The 18,555-nt window shown below is 42.9% G+C and overlaps 2 protein-coding genes across 2 annotated transcripts; one reads left to right on the top strand and one right to left on the bottom strand.

Moving 5' to 3' along the window:
* Positions 1–326: 326 nt before the first annotated feature.
* Positions 327–11,422, bottom strand: DUSP3 (dual specificity phosphatase 3). Its single transcript, XM_062508031.1, has 3 exons — positions 11,301–11,422; positions 5,948–6,174; positions 327–1,519 (listed from the first exon to the last, which is right to left on the bottom strand). The coding sequence occupies exons 1-3, from the start codon at positions 11,420–11,422 to the stop codon at positions 1,314–1,316; spliced, it is 555 nt and encodes a 184-aa protein (XP_062364015.1). The 3' UTR covers positions 327–1,313.
* Positions 11,423–11,596: 174 nt separating this feature from the next.
* On the top strand, positions 11,597–17,235 carry LOC134053269 (ras-related protein Rab-18-B-like). Its single transcript, XM_062508176.1, is given in 9 exon segments — positions 11,597–11,661; positions 11,768–11,823; positions 12,024–12,085; positions 14,167–14,229; positions 14,971–14,980; positions 15,166–15,284; positions 16,175–16,219; positions 16,221–16,242; positions 17,060–17,235. Coding segments are annotated over 9 exon segments (618 nt in total).
* The last annotated feature ends 1,320 nt before the right edge of the window (positions 17,236–18,555 follow it).

The raw sequence follows: 18,555 nt of genomic DNA, 5'->3' as shown, positions 1-18,555 counted from the left end.
ACCGAGTACACAAAACTACATCTGGGATCACATGTGTTACTAATACAGTGTTCCTGCTTAAAACAGTGTTCAGATTTTTCATTCTAGAACTACATTAAAGCACAGGTGAGAATGGAACAGTCACCCTGGTTTGTGATGGTTTAACCAACAGCTCCAGTTTGCAGTGGGAGATCAACTGCATTAATCCAGTGCTGTAACTCACAGGTACACATTTACACACTGAGTCAGGCACAGTGCAAACAAAGCTCCCTTCCCAACACTGCAATGACTCATTTAATCTGTAGCAAACAGAATCAAGTCATCATTTATTTGAACAGAACATAAATATTTCCTATACAGTGTGGTACATGACAACGTTAATTTTTGTTTAATGACACTATACAAGCAATCCAAGAAGTCCAGAGTGTTCTTCTGCAAACTGCTTTGCAAGCACACCTGTGCTGGAAGTGATCTGCATGTGTGGTCATTCCATTCTGTGTTACTGAACGCTGACAGTAAAGAGGAGATAAAGACATTGTAATTCCACACAAGCTTTGAAAAACATTGTATTAGGATACATAGGACTTAATTATACATCCACCACAAGCACTTCTAAATACTAATATTATTTCTTCCTTGTCCTAGTTCTTTCCTCAGCATTTGTTCTTGACATTTTTTTAGCATGATTTTGAAATAAAAATAAAAGAGCATTTAATAACAGACTATTGCATGTCCATCGTAACAGCAAGAGATAAAAACTATTCTTGGAAACACAGTGTGGATCAAGCAAGGGCTCTGGATGGCTTTACTATCACACTGAGTATTGCATAAATCCACACAAAACACTGCAAGCACTTCATTTTCCAAGTGAATGCATTTGTCTATATGCTTCTCATTCCTTCAGCTCCTACATTCAAACTTTAGGCACGTGTGTGCATGAAATAGAAGCTTTAGAAATTACAGTGCTCCTATTAAGGGTGAGTGAAGGGAAGTGTTGGGGCTTTCAGGAACTGGTGCTCTGGTGAGATTAAAGACAAAGCTTAAACGAATCACATTCAATGCCAATGCAAACCACATATGCTACGGAGTCCGAAATATGTGTGAAGACAGCTGTTATCACTGGAGTTCTCTCTCTAGAAACATCTCTTTAAGGCATCGGCTCCGAACAGCGACACAATTTTTCACCGTCTCGAAAGTCACCCGCAGAGCTCGAGAAGGAAGGACACTTTCACTACACAAGCAGCAATTCTGTTTCGCTTTAGCCCGGCGCTCGCAATTGCGGACCTCTAGAAGTTTGACAAACGTGTAAAAAAGAAGCCCCGCAGCTCCGGTTCCTATCCCTTGAGCTTGCCCTCCCGGAGCAGGCGCTCGTTGAGCTGGCAGAGCTGCCGGAGGAAGCCGTCGTTGGGGCCGATCTCGCGTCCCCGGCGCACGGCGCTCAGCGCGCTCCGCACGTCCATGCGCTGCCGCAGCATCAGGTAGGCAATGACCAGCGTCGGGGAGCGGCTGTAGCCCTCCCGGCAGTGCACGAACACCCGGCCTGCAGGGGAGACAGCCCACAGCTCGGGTTAGGCTGCACTCTGGCTCTGGGAGGCAATAGGAAAGTGCGGGTGGCTGGGCTGAAAGCATAGCGCAAGAGGGAAGCTTTGCCGAAGTGGCAACGCCTGAGCGCGCCCTATCAGTTTGGGGATGTAACAGGGTGGGTGACTTGGCTTCAAGTTACAGGTACTTGCAGTTCGAGCTGGAGAACGAGACCCGGAGTCTGCCGGCCGTGCTGTGAGCAGGGTTGTGGGAGGGACAGGTATGGTGAGAAGATGCTCTGTGAGAGACAGACAGGGTTAGGTGGCCGGGGAAGGGACAGCTTGGGTTTAGCCAGTCGTGCAGAATGGAAAGAAGGAGTCAGTGCCTTGTGAAGCTGCCTATAGGGAAAGGAACCAGTGCTGTGTGAAGCTGCCTAAAAGAAAAGGAGTCAGAACTACCACAGAGAGGTGTGTAAAGAAAGGAGTCAGAGTTGCTTGAGAGAGGTCTGTGAGAGAAGGAATGCAGAGTTGGCTAATAAAGGACTGGTGGGGATGCCAGTTACAGGGCTGGTGCTGATACCAGCATTGTCTCGACACAGTAATTGCAACAGGAAATAGCTAGGGTACGAAGTGTGTAAATGTTAGTCCTTTCACAGCTGGAGAACTGTGAGTTCCAAATGCTGCAGGAGATGTGCTGGAGTTGGAAGAAAGGTGCTGTCCACTCTCTTAGTAGCTGCACAGTCTGTGACTAAGGATAATGCAAAAGAAAAATAAAATGGGTTGCATGTCAATCTCACTAAAACAGATTTCCTACTATATCACAAGAGTCAAATTATGTCTGTTTCCTGCATTTCTCTGATGCCTTAAATTTTAGCTTTTATGTTTTTCAGATTCTGTACTGTATTGGTGTGTCTCTGGACTTCATATAAAGTGCTACAAGTTCTCCTCACAGTTCAATCAGACAAAACAATCCTTTTCCAGCCCCAGAATCAAGGACACTGCTGCAGCTTCAGTGCCAAAAAGTGCAAACAGCAGAGAACTGAGGAGAACAACCTGGGGGAATGGGACTGCAGAACCTGGAGCTGGAATCGGACTATTAACCCCAATATGGAAATGGACCAAAACTTGTAGAAATGTGAAAATTCATGACACACCATCTATCTTGGGTGGAGCCATGGTTGTGCTCTTGCACTGCCCAAGGTGTATCCTTTGAAGGCCTTTTAATAAATTTCTGTTTTATTCCTTTAACTCTGTCTAGCCTCTGTTCCACGTAGCCTTTCAAGGCATCATTTCCAGTCTTTCCTGTTTTTGACAAGCTTTGCCCCTAAAGATGACCAGTACCAAAGAACACAAATAAATGAAGTTTAAAACACACTGAAAACAAATATGCTGTTTGCCATGTACTGCATCTCTTCAAAGACATCCAGCCTTTCTGCTGCACTAACTCCATACCTGGCCACTTCTCTGGCTATTTATGAAGCCACATTAACACTCAAGTAGATGAAGCTCCCTCCTCTGCAGAGACAAAAGGCAGAAATATCTAACCATGCTGTTTGCCAGCACCAATAAAATGCTTCCAGCTGATTGATTAGGGAATTAGTTCTAAATATTAGGTGGGTTGTATTGAGTTTGCATGGCAGTTTTTTGGTAGTGGGGGGGGCACAGGGGTGCCTTCTGGGAGAAGATGCCAGAGGCTTCCCCAATGTCCAAAAGAGCCAGAGCCAGCTGGATCCAAGAAGCATCTGCCAAAGCCAAACCCAACAGTGACAGTGGTAGCACCTCTATAATGTATTTAAGAAAGGGAAAAAAAACAACCTGTTGTACAACAGAAGGTGAATGAGAGGAGTGAGAATGTGTGAAAAACACTCTGCAGCCACACAGGTCAGTGAAGACAGAAGAGGAGAAGGTATTCCAGGCACTGGAGAGGATTCCCCTGCAGCCTGTGGGGAAGACCATGGTGAGGCAGGCTGTGCCCCTCCAGCCCTTGGGGGACTCCATGCCAGGGCCAGGGGATGTGTCCAGAAGAGGCCATGACCCCATGGGATTGCTGCACTGGAGCAGGGTCCTGGCAGGACCTGGGGCTCCATGGAGAGAGGAACACATGGAGAGAGGAACAGGTTTTTCAGGCAGGAGTTGTGAACCTGTGGAAGAGCTGCACTAAAGCAAATTGCTCCTGGAGGACTGTGCCCCATGAAAGAAGGGACCCATGCTGGAACAGGTAAGGTAAAGCTGCAGCCTCTGGGAAGGCCTCACACTGGACAAGTTCTTGGATATCTCCTGTGGGTGAGACTGGAGCAGGGAACAGAATGAAGAGGAAGGAGCAGCAAACAATGAACTGACTGTAAACCCCATTCCCTGACCCCTTGTGCTGCTTGGCATGAGGAGGTAGAGAAAATAGGGAATGAAGCTGAACATGGAAAGATAGGAAGGTTAGAGGAAAGGTCTTTTAAGGTTTGGTTTCGTTATTTGTTCCTCCACTCTGATTTGATTGGTATTAAGTGAAATTAATTTCCCCAAGCTGAGTCTCTTTTGCCTGTGATGGCAATTGCTGGGTGATCTCCCTGTCCTTATCTTGACCCAGAAGCCTTGTTTTATTTTTCTCCCCTGCACAGCTGAGCAGGTGATGTGCTGGCGTGGCTGGGTGGGCACCTGGTATCCAGCCAAGGTTAACCCACCACACAGGTAAATCCTACAGCGAGGTATCCAAAAATAAAAAACTGCTCCCTTTGAGAAATCTAACCTGATTTTATTGTTTCTCAGCTTCTTCCTCTTTGACCTGCATTTCAAGACACAAAAATTTTCTCCTTCTCAAATGCAGTGGGACAAGTGGCCCCAGTCTGCTCTCCAGAGTAGATTTTTTTTTCTGAGACATGAAAACAGCTGAACCATACACACACTCTTATAACCACAACTTGTTTTGAATGACACCAAATCCTGTTACCACATTTGCCTTAAACAGCAAAGGCTTCTCAGCTCAAGGCAAATCACTAGCATGGTGTAGAAAAGCTAAAACAATTAATTCTCATCATTCATTGAGAGCCTATAGTTATAAATTAGCAAAATTCAGAGATTCTTGATTGTATACATGGAAGAGAATTCACTTCAGCAAATGGTCAGAAGCAAAAATGTTTCTAGCCTTTCTCTGTGAAAGGCAGTGTCTGAAGGACTGCCTTCCAGAACTTCATGCACTGCAACACTGAAATGAAATCAAAAGAGAATACTACTATTACTCTTCTCTCTTCAATGTCAAACAAAACTAACAATTTGGATTATCAAATTCAATCTTAAAACTGGCTCCAACATCACCCAGCTCCAAAATTCCTCTTTGTTTACCACATTAAAAAAACCAGTGGTGGGTGTGGTGGACAACTACTAAGACTGAAAGAATCAGCAAATGGAACTGCTGCAAATTCAGTTTGACGCTGAATTTACTGACCCTAAAACTAGTGAGATTAAACTGAGCAGACACAGTCATGGCACAGCAAACCCTTCTCTCCTCTTGCAGCCTGTTTCAGTGAGTCACAATGCTAACTGCAAGAGCTGCATTTAATTTTCAGAATTTCCCATACTCCACCAAACTGGATGTAGAATTTATTTCCATCTGTCAAAACCCACATCCCAGCTCCAGTACCCCTTTGCCCACTTCTAGAATTGAAGTTCTCATTCCTCCTATTCAATGCTCAGTCACGAAGCAAGAAAGAAATTAAACATGTGTAGAAATAACAGGAATGTTTTAAGAGTTAGACAACACAAACACTATCTGTCCCACTGCACTGTGCCCTAGGATTTCTGCTCTGAGGAAACACACTACAGAGAAATGTGGCAATAAACAACATTGCAAATACAACCTCCAACTTTCCTGCAATCCTAGGAAATAAAGAGGCAACCAACACACAAAATAATGTAATGACTTAATGTAATAAAAACTGCAAGGTGACAGTCTATTCCTATTCTACATCTGGAAAAAAACCCCAGGTAATAGGCTACTACTCTTCAGTACTTGTATTACTTGTATTGCTTCTGCCTTTAAATTGTAATTTCTTATGTCCTTAAGCAACTTTTAGACCCTTGTTTTTAAAAAAAATACTTTAAATGTGATTTAACATTACTAAGGAAAAATAAAAACATATCTTCCCAGAAAGAAACTAAAATAAGACCCAACAGCTATTTCCCATTTCAAAGTCACCCCTACAGTGCCAGACTTCCCCTTGCCATGTACTGGAGGCCTATCTGTATAAATACAAGACTAAGCTTTCTTAGTGTGTATTCATGTGTATAGAATAATGTGTATTGTTTGATACAGGGCCTTTATCTGAATTTTTCTGACAAAGAAAAAATTTCTGAATCTGTTGATAATACGAGCAAAGAACCATTTGAAACAGAAAATTGCTAAGAAACATATGCAGTGCACAGAAAACATGGTAGAAAGGTATTTCAGTTTGCCTTACCATCCTTCTGGGAAAGGGCTTTGTCAATAAAATCAGCTGCCTCCTCAAAATAGCGACTGAGGTTAAATTCCTGCGTATCGTTAGCTTTAATGCCATGGTATCTGATGCCTGTGCCTTCATAGAACTCTGCATTAGTGTTCACATGCATGAATGATTTCCCCTCTGCTGCATTCAGAACATGGGTTATCCCCAGACGCTGCAGCCTCATAATGTTCTTGGCTATGAACCTGCATGACAAAAAGTGTCAAGAAAATGGTTAGAATTTGGTGAATCGTCTCAGCATTTAGGTATTGATAACCAAACCCTTTGATTTTTCTGTTAATAGATGTTAATACACTGTGCCCCAAAGAGGATTACTACAGGTTATAAATTCACAGAAATATTCAGAGCCATGGTCACTACTCAGTTTCTTGGCTGACAGCTGAGGAAAGCACACATGAAAGTGAACCTGCATCTGCTTGATCCTACTGTGGCATCAAACTGCAACTTTCTCAACATAAAATTCTGACCAAAGTAGGAAAATACTAGAGATGATAACACATTAACTTCTAAGATTGTTATCAACATAAAATAATTTAAAAACCAGCTATAAAAAGCCTCTACTGTCAGGTACCAGTGTTGCAGAACTTGATAAGCAGTACTTGCTACTTTAGCAGGCAGTCCAGACAAAGTGATATCTTAGGGGGCAATTTTAAGCCTATACCCTGTGCTATTCTACACCTTTGAAGCTGTGGAAAGAACTGTCAAGCCCATCCAGAGGCCAGCAACACAGACTCAGTCTTTGAGACCCAGTGTTTCCATCACAGGTGTTATAATTTGCAGTGTTTTAGCTGAAATCAGTATCTGAATGTGAAAGAATCCAGATGAGTGATGTTTAAGATGCCAAAGTGCTTAAAGCAGCATTCAGGACTTTTAGGTCAGCTAAGTCCTTTCCAACTCCTCAGTTTTTCCATTAATTTTAGCAAAACCACCAGCTTCCAGATTCAGGTGGCTAAAAAAGTGACCTACCCTATTAGTGAACAACTGAGCTGGATGCTCTATAATAATCATACCTCTCAGGCTTGATGATAACAATTAATTAGATCCAGTAACAATGCCACAAGCTGTGATAAAAGCTCCAGGATGTACAATGGCAAACAACACATCTGCTCAGCAGCACAACAGATCATGCACAAATCTCTGCTTGTGCCCTGGAATGCAATCTATAGTAATTAATTAATAGCAGGAGAGCATTGACTCCTTTTTGCATTAAACCCACTACTTTTCATTCTGAGTCTGATTATTCCATATGTCATTGCAGTATTTGCCTCACTTGCCTGGGAAGGGAAAAAACAAACCCATGTTTTATCACATTATGTGGTCTTCTAGTAAAATCTAAACCCCACTGGTCAACATTAGCAGAATGTGACAGAAAGCTTTAGCTGAAGGATAACTGAGTTCCTGCACACTTTGTGAAAAGAGGTAGCCTAGATATTGTTTTTAAAATTAGCTTTCAGTACATGTCTAACTAGAAACAGAAATATTTTTTAAAAACTCCATGCAGCTCAAGTCATAAATTGCAAATGTTAATATTAAGCTGGACTCCAGATAAGCATTTGTGCAGTACTATTTTGGACAAGTTTCTGTAAGATGGCAATGCATCCAGGGCTTTTGGCTGGACACTTCAGTAATCTAAGAACTTAAACACCCATATCAGTTGGTTTACATCTCTACGAATCTCTGAGTCCACTCACTCACAATTCTGAGCTAATTCAAGGCCATGAACATCTTGAGAATTCCTTTCTTCCTGATGACTGCACAACCCTTAAATTCTAGTGTAAGCAGATGAAGACTTATGCATGACTGAAGCTTCTACATTTCCTGCTGTCTGTGCCAAGCAACTGTGGCAATGAACCAAATATTTGTAAGACTTCATTACCCAAACAAATGCTGACAGATTTTCCACCTGGCAGGACATCATCTGTGCCAGGGGAGAAGTTTCAGTGTCTGGAGAATTCTGCTTTCAACAAAAAAATCTACAGAGCAAGGCCAAACCAAAAAGTGTTAATTCAGCAGTGAGTTCCTACACTTTGTAGGGGGAGAATATGGTTTAATATTATATAGATCAGCATATATCTGACTGCTCAGCATCAACAGGAACTCCCATCCCGAAATCATGGTTGAATCTGGCAACAGACTGGCTTCCCTGGAGGCAAATTCATTCCCAGTGAATGATTTTTGCAGATTTTACTGATGATTTTCTTACACAACTGGAGGTGAAAAAGACAGAATTTGTATGCCATTTGTTTCTCCCTTTCCAAACAGTCCTTGGATATCTGTCATCCTTAACATTTCATTCCAGCTGCATCATGTTGGATGTTGAAATGCTAGCTCCTTCAAATAGCAGAGATGCTAAGATCAGCTTCATCTGGTTCCTGAAAAAAAACCACAGAATCTTGTCCATTCTCAATATGGAAGATTTACAGTTCCTTGTTCTGGGAGCAACACCAGTAAGAAGTGTTTCTTTTGAACAGAGATGAATTATTTTACCAGCCACAAAACACAGGGGTGGAGAACCATTCATCAGCAATTAAGGATTACACGAGGCTAGGAACTATTTGCATACAGAATTATAAGCAAATAAACCAAATTTTTAATGGCAAATAATGCCAGCCTATTAATACATTTTAATTTGCACTGTCCTGTCCATGCAAAATTGTTTCCTTGCCAACACTTCCCTTACAGTCACGAAATTTAATATTAATTTTGGGAGAATGCCCTCCATACTCCTTACAACACACCTGCACTTCTAGCACATTAAGAACAAAGAATTACTTCATGGGTTACCCACATACATTGAAGCAGACAGAAAGAGTAAGATTGGGCATTCAAAACCAGAACATTTTTACCAAATACAGGTCTGGAGACATGGCCAGAATTGTTACAGGTTTCATCTGGGAAAAACCCCACAAACAAATTCCCTTAGTAAGGAATCCACAAATCAAAGCCTGCTCATTTTCAGGTAAAACACTGCTTTTTACAAGAATGGGTGCTCTGGATAAAAAAACCTTAACTTCTACCCTCCAGTGTGCTGCCTGCTCCCTCTTGTCCCCATTTTTATGTCACCTGCAACCCTGATAAAAATTAATTCTGTCCAACCCTTCTGGTCAGATTAAGATGTTACACTGAAACACATCCCCACTTATACAGAAACACAAAATAATGTGCACTTGCAGTGCATCCCAAATGGCTGTTTTGTTATTGTTTGAAAAATATATAATTGTGCTAGTCTATCCCCTACATAATTCTTGGTTCTTTATTACATTTTTACTCTTGTCTTCACAAATACTGTCACATCTTCTTGAGAAGTCAGAATTGCCTATGATAACATGGAAACCCATAATTTTCAAAATATTTTTTTCTCTGAATTTTAATTAATTTTGACTTTCATGTATTGCCTGGAAGATCAATTACTTTGGCTCTGTCTGCAACTTGAAGTCACTTGACAGATAAATGTCATTTTTATCTAAAGATGAATTACAGTAGCACTGCTGTGCAAAATATTCTAAAAGGTAGCCAAAAAAGTTCCTGAGTTTCACTCAGAGGTTTGGATGTTTTCCTGTGAGTTCATGTTCAAATTCTACTGCTTTTACATCATGCATTGGCATTCCAATCCCCCTACTCTGACTGCTTTGTGAACATTTATTGTTATAAAATCTTTGTTGCTTATTATCCAAAATGTGACCCTATACTGCACACAGCAAGAGAACAAAAGGGGGACATAAAGCTCAAAATTATGTTTGAGATCCATACTGTTTCAGAATGACTAATATTGCAAATGCAGAATATACCACAATTCCACTTGGTACAGAAAATCCTCTTAAGAATTAATATTATTTCCAATCTGAGAATATCAAAGTTCACCAGGCAGTGACCCAATCTTAATGGAAATCCACCTATTCAACCAGACCTCAGCATTACCTTAACTCTCTGTGGATGCTTCAAAAATATTATTGCCCCTTTAAAGTCTTGAAAAATTAAGTAATTATCTGTTCCAATTGTGAAATAGCTTTTTTAACCACTAAGTTATTTCTTACTGCTGCTCTCCACAATTTTTCAGCATTCTTTTAAAAACCCTGACAATATAACTGCATGTTTTCTGTTTGTCCATCTAGCAGCTGAACTGCTCCTATGCTACAAACTGCACTGGTGCTTCAGATATTTTTTGTCACTTATTACATAAAAAGTCCTTCTCAATGGTCAAGATTTCCACTAGACAGATTTTCCACTGTGCAACTTATACATGCATTATCTGTTCCTAGACACCCTTGCATTCAAACATATTAAAGTCCATACTCTAAATTACTGATCAATGAAAAATGTAGTAGCAACCTTCAAAGTTACTTATATTTATATATTTACATTTACATATTTACTATGCAAATCAGCTTGCAGGCGGACTTCATTTTTTCCAGGTAGCTGCTACAAATATGAAGGAGATGGTGGCTGTCAGACACCAGACTGGCTCCTGAATTATTTCAGTCCCGTCTCTAGATGTGCATGTCCTGCACCAAGTGGCAGTGACAAATATAATTAGGTTTGGCTTTGGATAAAGTTAATGACAACCTGTGATCATGACTCGTATTTCTTTAGGAGGTGCAAGCCTAAAATAGGAACAGGGATCCATTATACTACACGTGTATATTAAAAAAAACAACAACAATCCTAGTTTCACTGGGGAAACGTGTACAAAAATGGACAAAAAAGGGGGAAAAGGATCAGCAGGACAGGACAGGACAGGACAGGACAGGACTGGAACAGGTAAGTGAAATAACGATGTGGTGCAAAAAAATAAACCCGGCAGAGATCCGGCAGATCGCGTCCTGCAGCTTGAGTGCCCCCGGCTCGAAGCACCGGGAGCTGCTCGGGGACGGCCCAGAACACAACACAACACAACACAACACAACACAACAAACACAACACAACACAACACAACACAACACAACACAACACAACACAACACAACACAACACCCACCCCAGCCCGGCCTGGCCCCTCCGCCCGCCGGACACCGCCCCCGCCCGGCCCGGCCCCGCTCGGACCCCGGCCCGACCCCGCTCCGACCCCGGCCCGGCCCCGCTCGGACCCCGGCCCGGCCCCGCTCGGATCCCGGCCCGGCCCCGCTCGGATCCCGGCCCGGCCCCGCTCCGACCCCGGCCCGGCCCCGCTCGGATCCCGGCCCGGCCCCGCTCGGATCCCGGCCCGGCCCCGCTCCGACCCCGGCCCGGCCCCGCTCCGACCCCGGCCCGGCCCCGCTCGGACCCCGGCCCGGCCCCGCTCGGATCCCGGCCCGGCCCCGCTCCGCCGCACTCACGCGTTCCCCACGTGGATCCGCGGCACCACCTCGTTGCTGTGCGCGCTGGGCAGGCTGTAGCAGCCGCTCTCGTTAGACAGGAGCTCGTTCAGCTCCTCCACCGAGATCTGATAATCGCCCATGGCCGAGCCTCCGCCGCCCTCCAGCAGCCCTCGGAGCAGCGGCTCCGGCCCGCTCCGCTCCCGTCCCGCCCTCAGAGGCGGAGCCGCGCCGGCGGCCGGGACCGGAGCGCCGAGAGGAGCGGGGAGTGCTCGGGGAGTGCTCGGGGAGTGCTCGGGGAGCGCGGCCCCGGCGGGATGGAGCCCGCGGGCCTCGCCCTGAAGCTGCTGCTGGTCGGAGACAGCGCCGGGGGGGAGTCCGGGTGAGTCCGGGTGGGTCCGGGTGAGTCTGGGGGGGAGTCCGGGCGGGTCCGGGCGGGGATCCCGAGGCCGAGCCCCGGGCTGAGCCCTCGGTTTCTCTCCCCACAGCCTCCTGCGGACGTTCACGGACGGCGCCTTCGAGCCGCGCCTGAAACCCACTCGGTGAGCCCGGAGCCCGCCCGGGGCCGGGGGCTGTGCTGACCGGGGCCGTTCTTTTCTTTCTTTCTTTTCGGGGCCGTTCTTTCTCTTTCCTTTCTTTTCGGGGTTATTCTTTCCGGGGTCCGGAGCGGGGGGTGGCAGGAAGCGGCTGCCAGGGCAGTTCCATTCGACAGCTCCTTCTGACAGTTCCTTTCTTACATCTCAGGTATTGATTTTAAAGTGAAGAAAATGGTGGTGGGGGGCCGTGCAGTGCAGCTGGCCGTATGGGTAGGTCTCGTTCCAGACAGATGGGGGTACTGTGGTACATTTGAGACATCTACAAGCTTTAAGAGCTCATTTTTGTGGTTTCTTCTCTCTCCCTTCCTTCCTGCTTCTCCTCTCTTTGCTGAAGTCTTCTGCGTGTTGAGATTGTATGCTGAGGCCGCAGCGCGTGTAGAATGAGCGTCTTGATTGTACTGTTATAAATAAATATCATGGTATTGGCTTTTTGCAAATGTTAGGGTGGGTATTATATGTGTGGTGGTGAAATGGTTTTTAAGATACCATTTTCTTTAGGAGTGACATAAGGTGATAAAGTGTCTTTGTAGTAAGTGAGCTACCTTGGTTGGGTAACACTCAGTGAACACATCTACTACTGATAGACCAGCTACCAGAACCAACCATCTGTAAAAATTGAAGACCACAGCCCAAATTAAGACTAATAAGAAAAAGAAATTAAAACCACAGCCAAGAAACACAGTTGTTCTAAAAAGGCAGACTCAAGGAGTGGCCATGTAGAACAGTTCCTGGAATATGGAAAATAGTTTATAAAAAGGTCTGAAAATGTAAGATGGGTGTATGAATATGCAAGGGGCTGCTGAATTTAAGGGTTGTCTCCAAAGCAGCAGGAGTGCTCTTGGCTGAAGGCCGAGCACCCGGCTGTACAACCTTTTACTTTATTGTTTGTCTCATTGTCTTTTATTAAACCTTTTAAAATCTACCAGGAAAGTGAACTTCGTTTTTCACAGTACGGTACTTGCAGACAAACAAAAACACTTCTAAAGGCTTCCTTAGTCAAAGTGTGGGACTTCCTGCAGTTCTAGGAGAGGCTTTGCCTGCTCTTTGCAGTTTCTCAGAGCTCTGGGAAGTGTGAAGGATGTTGGCACAGCAGAGAGGCAGGCACACAGCAGTGAGTAAACAGAGAGAAGGTGATGCTCTGGGTCATGAGCTGGCTGATTGCCTCTAGGGGCTGTGTAGCAGCTCAGGGATACTTTATTCTGGTTAAAATCAAGCAAAAAAACCCCCACAAACTTATTCTGAACTATTTGAAGGTTGAGTCAGACTTACTGGGAAATTCTAATATTTTTCCTGAACTTAGTGATGCTGTGTTTTCAGCATCTGCACACTGAAATCAGATTGCAGCTGTGTGATCAGGATTATTTGTAATATAAATATTTGTAGTATTTTCTAAGTGGAATGAAAGAGCCTTAGGAAGTAAAGATTTTATGTGTGTGGTCATAGGTATTTGAGAAAGAAAATACCATTACTGATTAAGTAATTGGGGCTAAAATAAAATCTCCCTAGTAACAAGGAATTGAATTAGGTAAATATATTCCCAATTTTAATTTCTTTTGTTTTTAAACAAAGAATAAATAAGTTACAATATAGCTGTTAGTCTGTCAATTGTAAACTGTACATAAAAGGAAATAATTTTATAAAAAAATATTTGTGTGATTTGTTGCCTCCTTACTGTTTGTTTTGAGGATCTTTTTAATTTCATAAAGTACTTAGTACCTCTCTTATTCTTACTTATTCGGGAGTTTGAGTGAGACATACTGCAGTAATAATTGAAGGAAACTACTGATTTTTAATTTCTTACCTACTTAGGCTCATAGCAGTCTTGAAGTAGTTCTTTCTAACTAGGCTTGCCTTGTGGTGAGGGAGCAGAGGGAAATGTTTGGAATCTTTCTGTCTCCCTTCCTGCAGAGTCTGTTCCTTGAAAATCAGTTATTCCTCATCTCATTCAGTTCAGCTGGATTTAAACCCATCTGTGTGGCTGACTGCCTTTTCTGTATTTCTCTAGAGTCCCTTGTACTTTCCTGTTGTCTCTCTCATGTCGCAGGTGTCTGTTCATCCTTTTTACTTTCAGTCAAGTCCTCTCCATCCTCTTTTACCACTCCTTAACCATTTGCTGGTGCTGTTTTCTGACTGCTTTCCTCATTCTCACATCTTAGTATTTCATGTATCCTTACTGCTCAGGAAAATTTAAAATTTGCTCATCTCATGTTTAGCTTAAAAGACCTTTTCTTTTTTTGTTCTAAATGTTAGTGATGTTGTGTGTTTGGGGTTTTTTTCCCCTCCCTCTGTAGGATACAGCAGGACAGGAGTGTTTCAGAGCATTGACTCCCAGTTATTACTGAGCAGCTCAAGGAGTATGGAAGAAAAGCATGATTCCAGAAATTGTGGTCTTTATTTCTCCTAAATATGCATGTCCTTGCAAAAGGAGGTTATCCAAGATGATCAGAGGAATAATTATGTTTTTTACATTATTGCTCATTAGCTGAACCACTGGCAGGAAATACTGATGCTTCAAAGTATTTTAAATTAAAAAGACAGAAATGTCATGCTGCAAGCTGACATCTTATTATATTAAATGATTAGCTTTGTAGTTATTATTTGGGTGGTTTTCTGGTAACAAGGCTAACCAAGGGTTGTATTGTGTTCTTTTCCCCGTGATGTTTTACTTTTTTTTCCCCCAGAAACTATGAATTTGGTTATTATGATTATGGTAAGACTTGAGGTTTGTACACAGACAATGGATGGCTAAGCTCTTCCTGTGTGACAACAGCAATTAGAAAACAAAGGCATTTTTAATTTCAGGGTTTGTGAAGCCTAACCTTAACTTTGATGTACAAAATATTCTTTCTCTGATTTTTAAACCTTAGTGATTTATGTAACTGCAGTTATTAAGTTACCAGTGCCTAAAAGTTGCTTTTAACTCAGACCATGTTTTTAGCAAGCAGTGTGTGCATATACTTCTACACAAAATTAGGTGACAAAATACCTATTTTAAAATACTCTGTGTGGCCCAATTCAGCACTACCAACAGGTAGAATATTTCTGTTGGTAAATCTGATTTTCACTCAGAGGTGCTTGTGTTCTGTAATCCTCAGGTGACTTTGGGTGAGCACAGCCCGGGGTATTCCAGCTCTGGCAGGGGTGTGTGGTTGGTGCCTCTTTCTGTAGTTCCCTAAAACCTTTTATTTTTTCCAGGCAGTAGTTAGGAAGTGTGGAATGAGTTCTGTCACAGTGAAGGAGATCTTGACCAAGACTCTACAGCTGTTAAGCTCCTTTTCCTCTGTTCTCAGTGTATGATGTTACAAGAAAAGACATCTCCACAGGACTAGGAGGATGGCTGAAAGAGCTGCAAACATGCACCACCACCAGCAGCACTGTGAAGATGTTGGTTGGCAAGAAAATCGATAAGGTCAGTTTGGGGATGCATCCTTTTCCGTTCTTCCCTGGATGATTTATTCACCACAGTGTAAATGAGAGGTGAGTGCTGTAAGTAACACAACTGTTGTGTCAGGAGGTAATTTACTCTGCAGCTGGGTTCAGAAGGCTCCACTTCTATAATTTTAGAAGCAGATACTGTTAAAGATTTTAATGGAAGCCTTCCTGGAGAGATGCAATTGATGATAATCCATTAAGATGGTGTGAGGATCTGCCCAAAAACTGCTGTCTAACACTGAATTTACCTGCAGCACAGGTAAAGAAAAAACTGCTGCTTTCTTTCTGACCAGACTCTGGCAGGTGGTGAGGAAGGGGAGCTCACCTCTGGGGATGGCTGCAGGGTGTGCATCTTGCTGTTTGTTTCTGGGCTGCTCTGACACATTTAGATGCCTTTTGCATAGGAAGGTGCTTTGCTCTTGCCTTGCAACAAGAGACTTCCAGTGTGGCTCTCCTGAGTTGGGTTCTCCTCTGCCTTCCCAGTGTGCCCAGTTTCAGAACCTTTGATGGGCCCTTTTGACTTTGACTGCTGGGCCTTTCTGGCTGGGATCTTGCTTCTGGTTGATTCAGAACACAGCAGCATTAATTTCCTGCTGATTTGGCACATGGTGGGGTTCTTGGGGCTGTGTTGGACTTTGATGATCCTGGTGGGTCCCTTCTGTGATTCTATGGTGTGATGTTACTGCTGTTCAGCTTCACCCCCTAACAGCCAGCCTGGCAGTGAGCTATAGATTGGGAAAATCCAGTTGATTAATAAGTATTGCAGACATTTTTTTCCTTTCAGCAAAACCTCATCTCTGCAGTGGTGCTTTTTTAAAAGTGGCAAGTATAGCTTATTTCAGTCATGTTCTTCCTTTGTCTCTGCAGCCTGACTGTGAAGCAGAGAGGAAAGAAGGGCTCCAGCTTGCTAGGAAAACACTCACTGCTTTTTATAGGTATGCACCTCTGGGACAAAAACTTCTGTATTCAAATGTTTATTTTGGTATTGCCAAGCATGAATGTACAATGGTATTTCAGGTTGTTGGGTTGCTACCTTTTTTTAAATATCTAAATAATATGGGTTCCTTTTGCTGTAATTCGTATGCAGGGATGAAGGTTCCAGCTTCTGCACTAACTGCAACTAGAAGCACTTTTCTCTGAAACAGAGTTACTGTACAGGCATGAATTCTATATTCTCTTGAAGCTAGGAGGATTTTTTAATTCAGAGCCTAGAAGAATGAATTTTTCCTCCTTTACTGATGTCTGCAAAGACCTTGGCTGATCTTTCATATCCAAGTTTTTGTTGCAGCTACATAAAAGACAATATGCTTAGAGCAACAATAAAATGTACAACATGAAGGTATAAAGGTGGGGAACAAACCGAGTTTCTAAAGAGAAATCTTCTTCAAAAGATTTGTAGGAGAAACTGAAACACACAGGGGACAACATGCAATTCCCTCTGTATTCTTTGTTTCTCAGCTTTGTTATGGAATAATTATCTTCTAGATTTACTGTCACAACCTGAGAGCAATGTCTTTTTCTCCATTATGGGGAACTGTGGATTTCTTTTTAGGTGGAAAAATGTGGTACTTCAGACTGGGATGTATTTCTGTTTATCCTATTCAACTTAAGTGTACATTTAAGAGAGAATAGAGAGGAGGTTCACTCATTAAAAAAAACTCCCATCTTCTCTCTGGTCCCAAAATAAATTTTTATTAAGTGGAGTATACTCCCTGCAAATATGATAAAATAGTTTTTTCTCCCTTCCTTCAGAGACCAGTGCCAAGACACAGGATGGAGTACAATTTGTCTTTGAGGAACTGGTCATAAAGATCCTGCAGACTCCAGGACTTTGGGATGAGAGCTCAGGCAAGAAGGGAGTCCAGCTCATGTAATCTTCAGCACAGCAGAATAAAGGGTTCTGTGGTGCCTACTGTGCACTTATTTAAATGTGCAGGTGGCTGTTCTGCCTGACTGGAGGGGACTTGGATTAAAAAAAATGGGTGGGGCTGGGATTCCAAGCACCAATCTGTGCCATTTTTGATGTGCATCAGTTGTGCAGGTCCAAAACATGAACTCATTAGCAAACATGTTCTTATTTGTTAACGAAAACCAGATTCTCCTTCCCTCTTGCACAGCTGCTGTCTGCAGGTATTCTTCTGGTAGCTCTCAAATTTTTAATTATTAAATCATAGTGCTGCTTAGAGTACTGTGCTCTTGCTGTATGACATTCAACACGGACTTTTGCTGGAATTCCTGCCTTGGCATAAATAAGGTGGTATTCAATTCTGGAATGTTACTGAGAAGCTTCTCTTCCCTGGGAAGGCATGGGAGGCTTTTAAGCACCTAAGTGAACCTTAATGCAGTTACTCACCACGAGTTACCCTGAGCAGTGGACAGTTTCTTGATTTTGGATGCTTTTAAAAAGTCAAAATTGCTCCATGTCCCCACAGGGTTAGCTGAGTTACTAGTTAATTTTAGGGTTACCATTAAGAGGATATATCTTTTAACACTTGTCAGGAAAACCCCCCTGTTCTCTGCAGGACACTGCAGATGACCCTGTGCTGTTCTGCATTGAGGATTAGGGATGAAATGCACTCCTCATTTTGGGCTGCCTCACACCATAGCTGTGGTTTTGCAGTCACTGTGGTTCTCTGTGAACCCTCCTCTTCCAGCAACCAGTGATAAGTTTCATTCTCAATTTCATGGAAAATGTGCTGCATATGGGACTTTCCACTAGGGTGAGTCTGTCACCAATCCCACGATGAAGTTACCTTTTTGTCTTTTACACTTCTGGTGGTAATACTGTATTCTGTTAATTTACACTAATTTACTGACATTTTAAGGTGTACTTTGTATGTAACTTGTGCCTTGTTTCTGTTCATGCACGTTTCTATTATTAGACTGTTTGATTATAAAGCAAACACACAGTTTTATTTACTGCTGGTCATTCAAAATATTTTAAGATGTTGTGATAACAACCTTGCTTTAAATAAATTCTGATCCTTAGCTTTTTAACTTAAATCTGAATCTTCTAAATACGTTTGTCTTGCAGACTATAAAAATCTGTAATCTGAAATACAGACCTAGAGTGAGCTCGATCTGGCCATTTATTATTTTTGTAGAATGACATAGTTTGAAATGCTGCTACTGAAATAGTTTTTAAAGTATTTTGCTCAGTCTTTCATAGAATCAAGGTACATCTGTCACAGATTGCCTCTCTAAGAAGCCAAATCCCTTTTGGTGGCTGTGCTGGCACATGGTTGCAC

Source organism: Cinclus cinclus, chromosome 24 (genome assembly GCF_963662255.1).
Source record: "Cinclus cinclus chromosome 24, bCinCin1.1, whole genome shotgun sequence".
Classification (NCBI taxonomy): domain Eukaryota; kingdom Metazoa; phylum Chordata; class Aves; order Passeriformes; family Cinclidae; genus Cinclus; species Cinclus cinclus.
The sequence above is the reverse complement of the archived record's forward strand: the minus strand, read 5'-3'. Positions and strand labels throughout refer to the sequence as shown.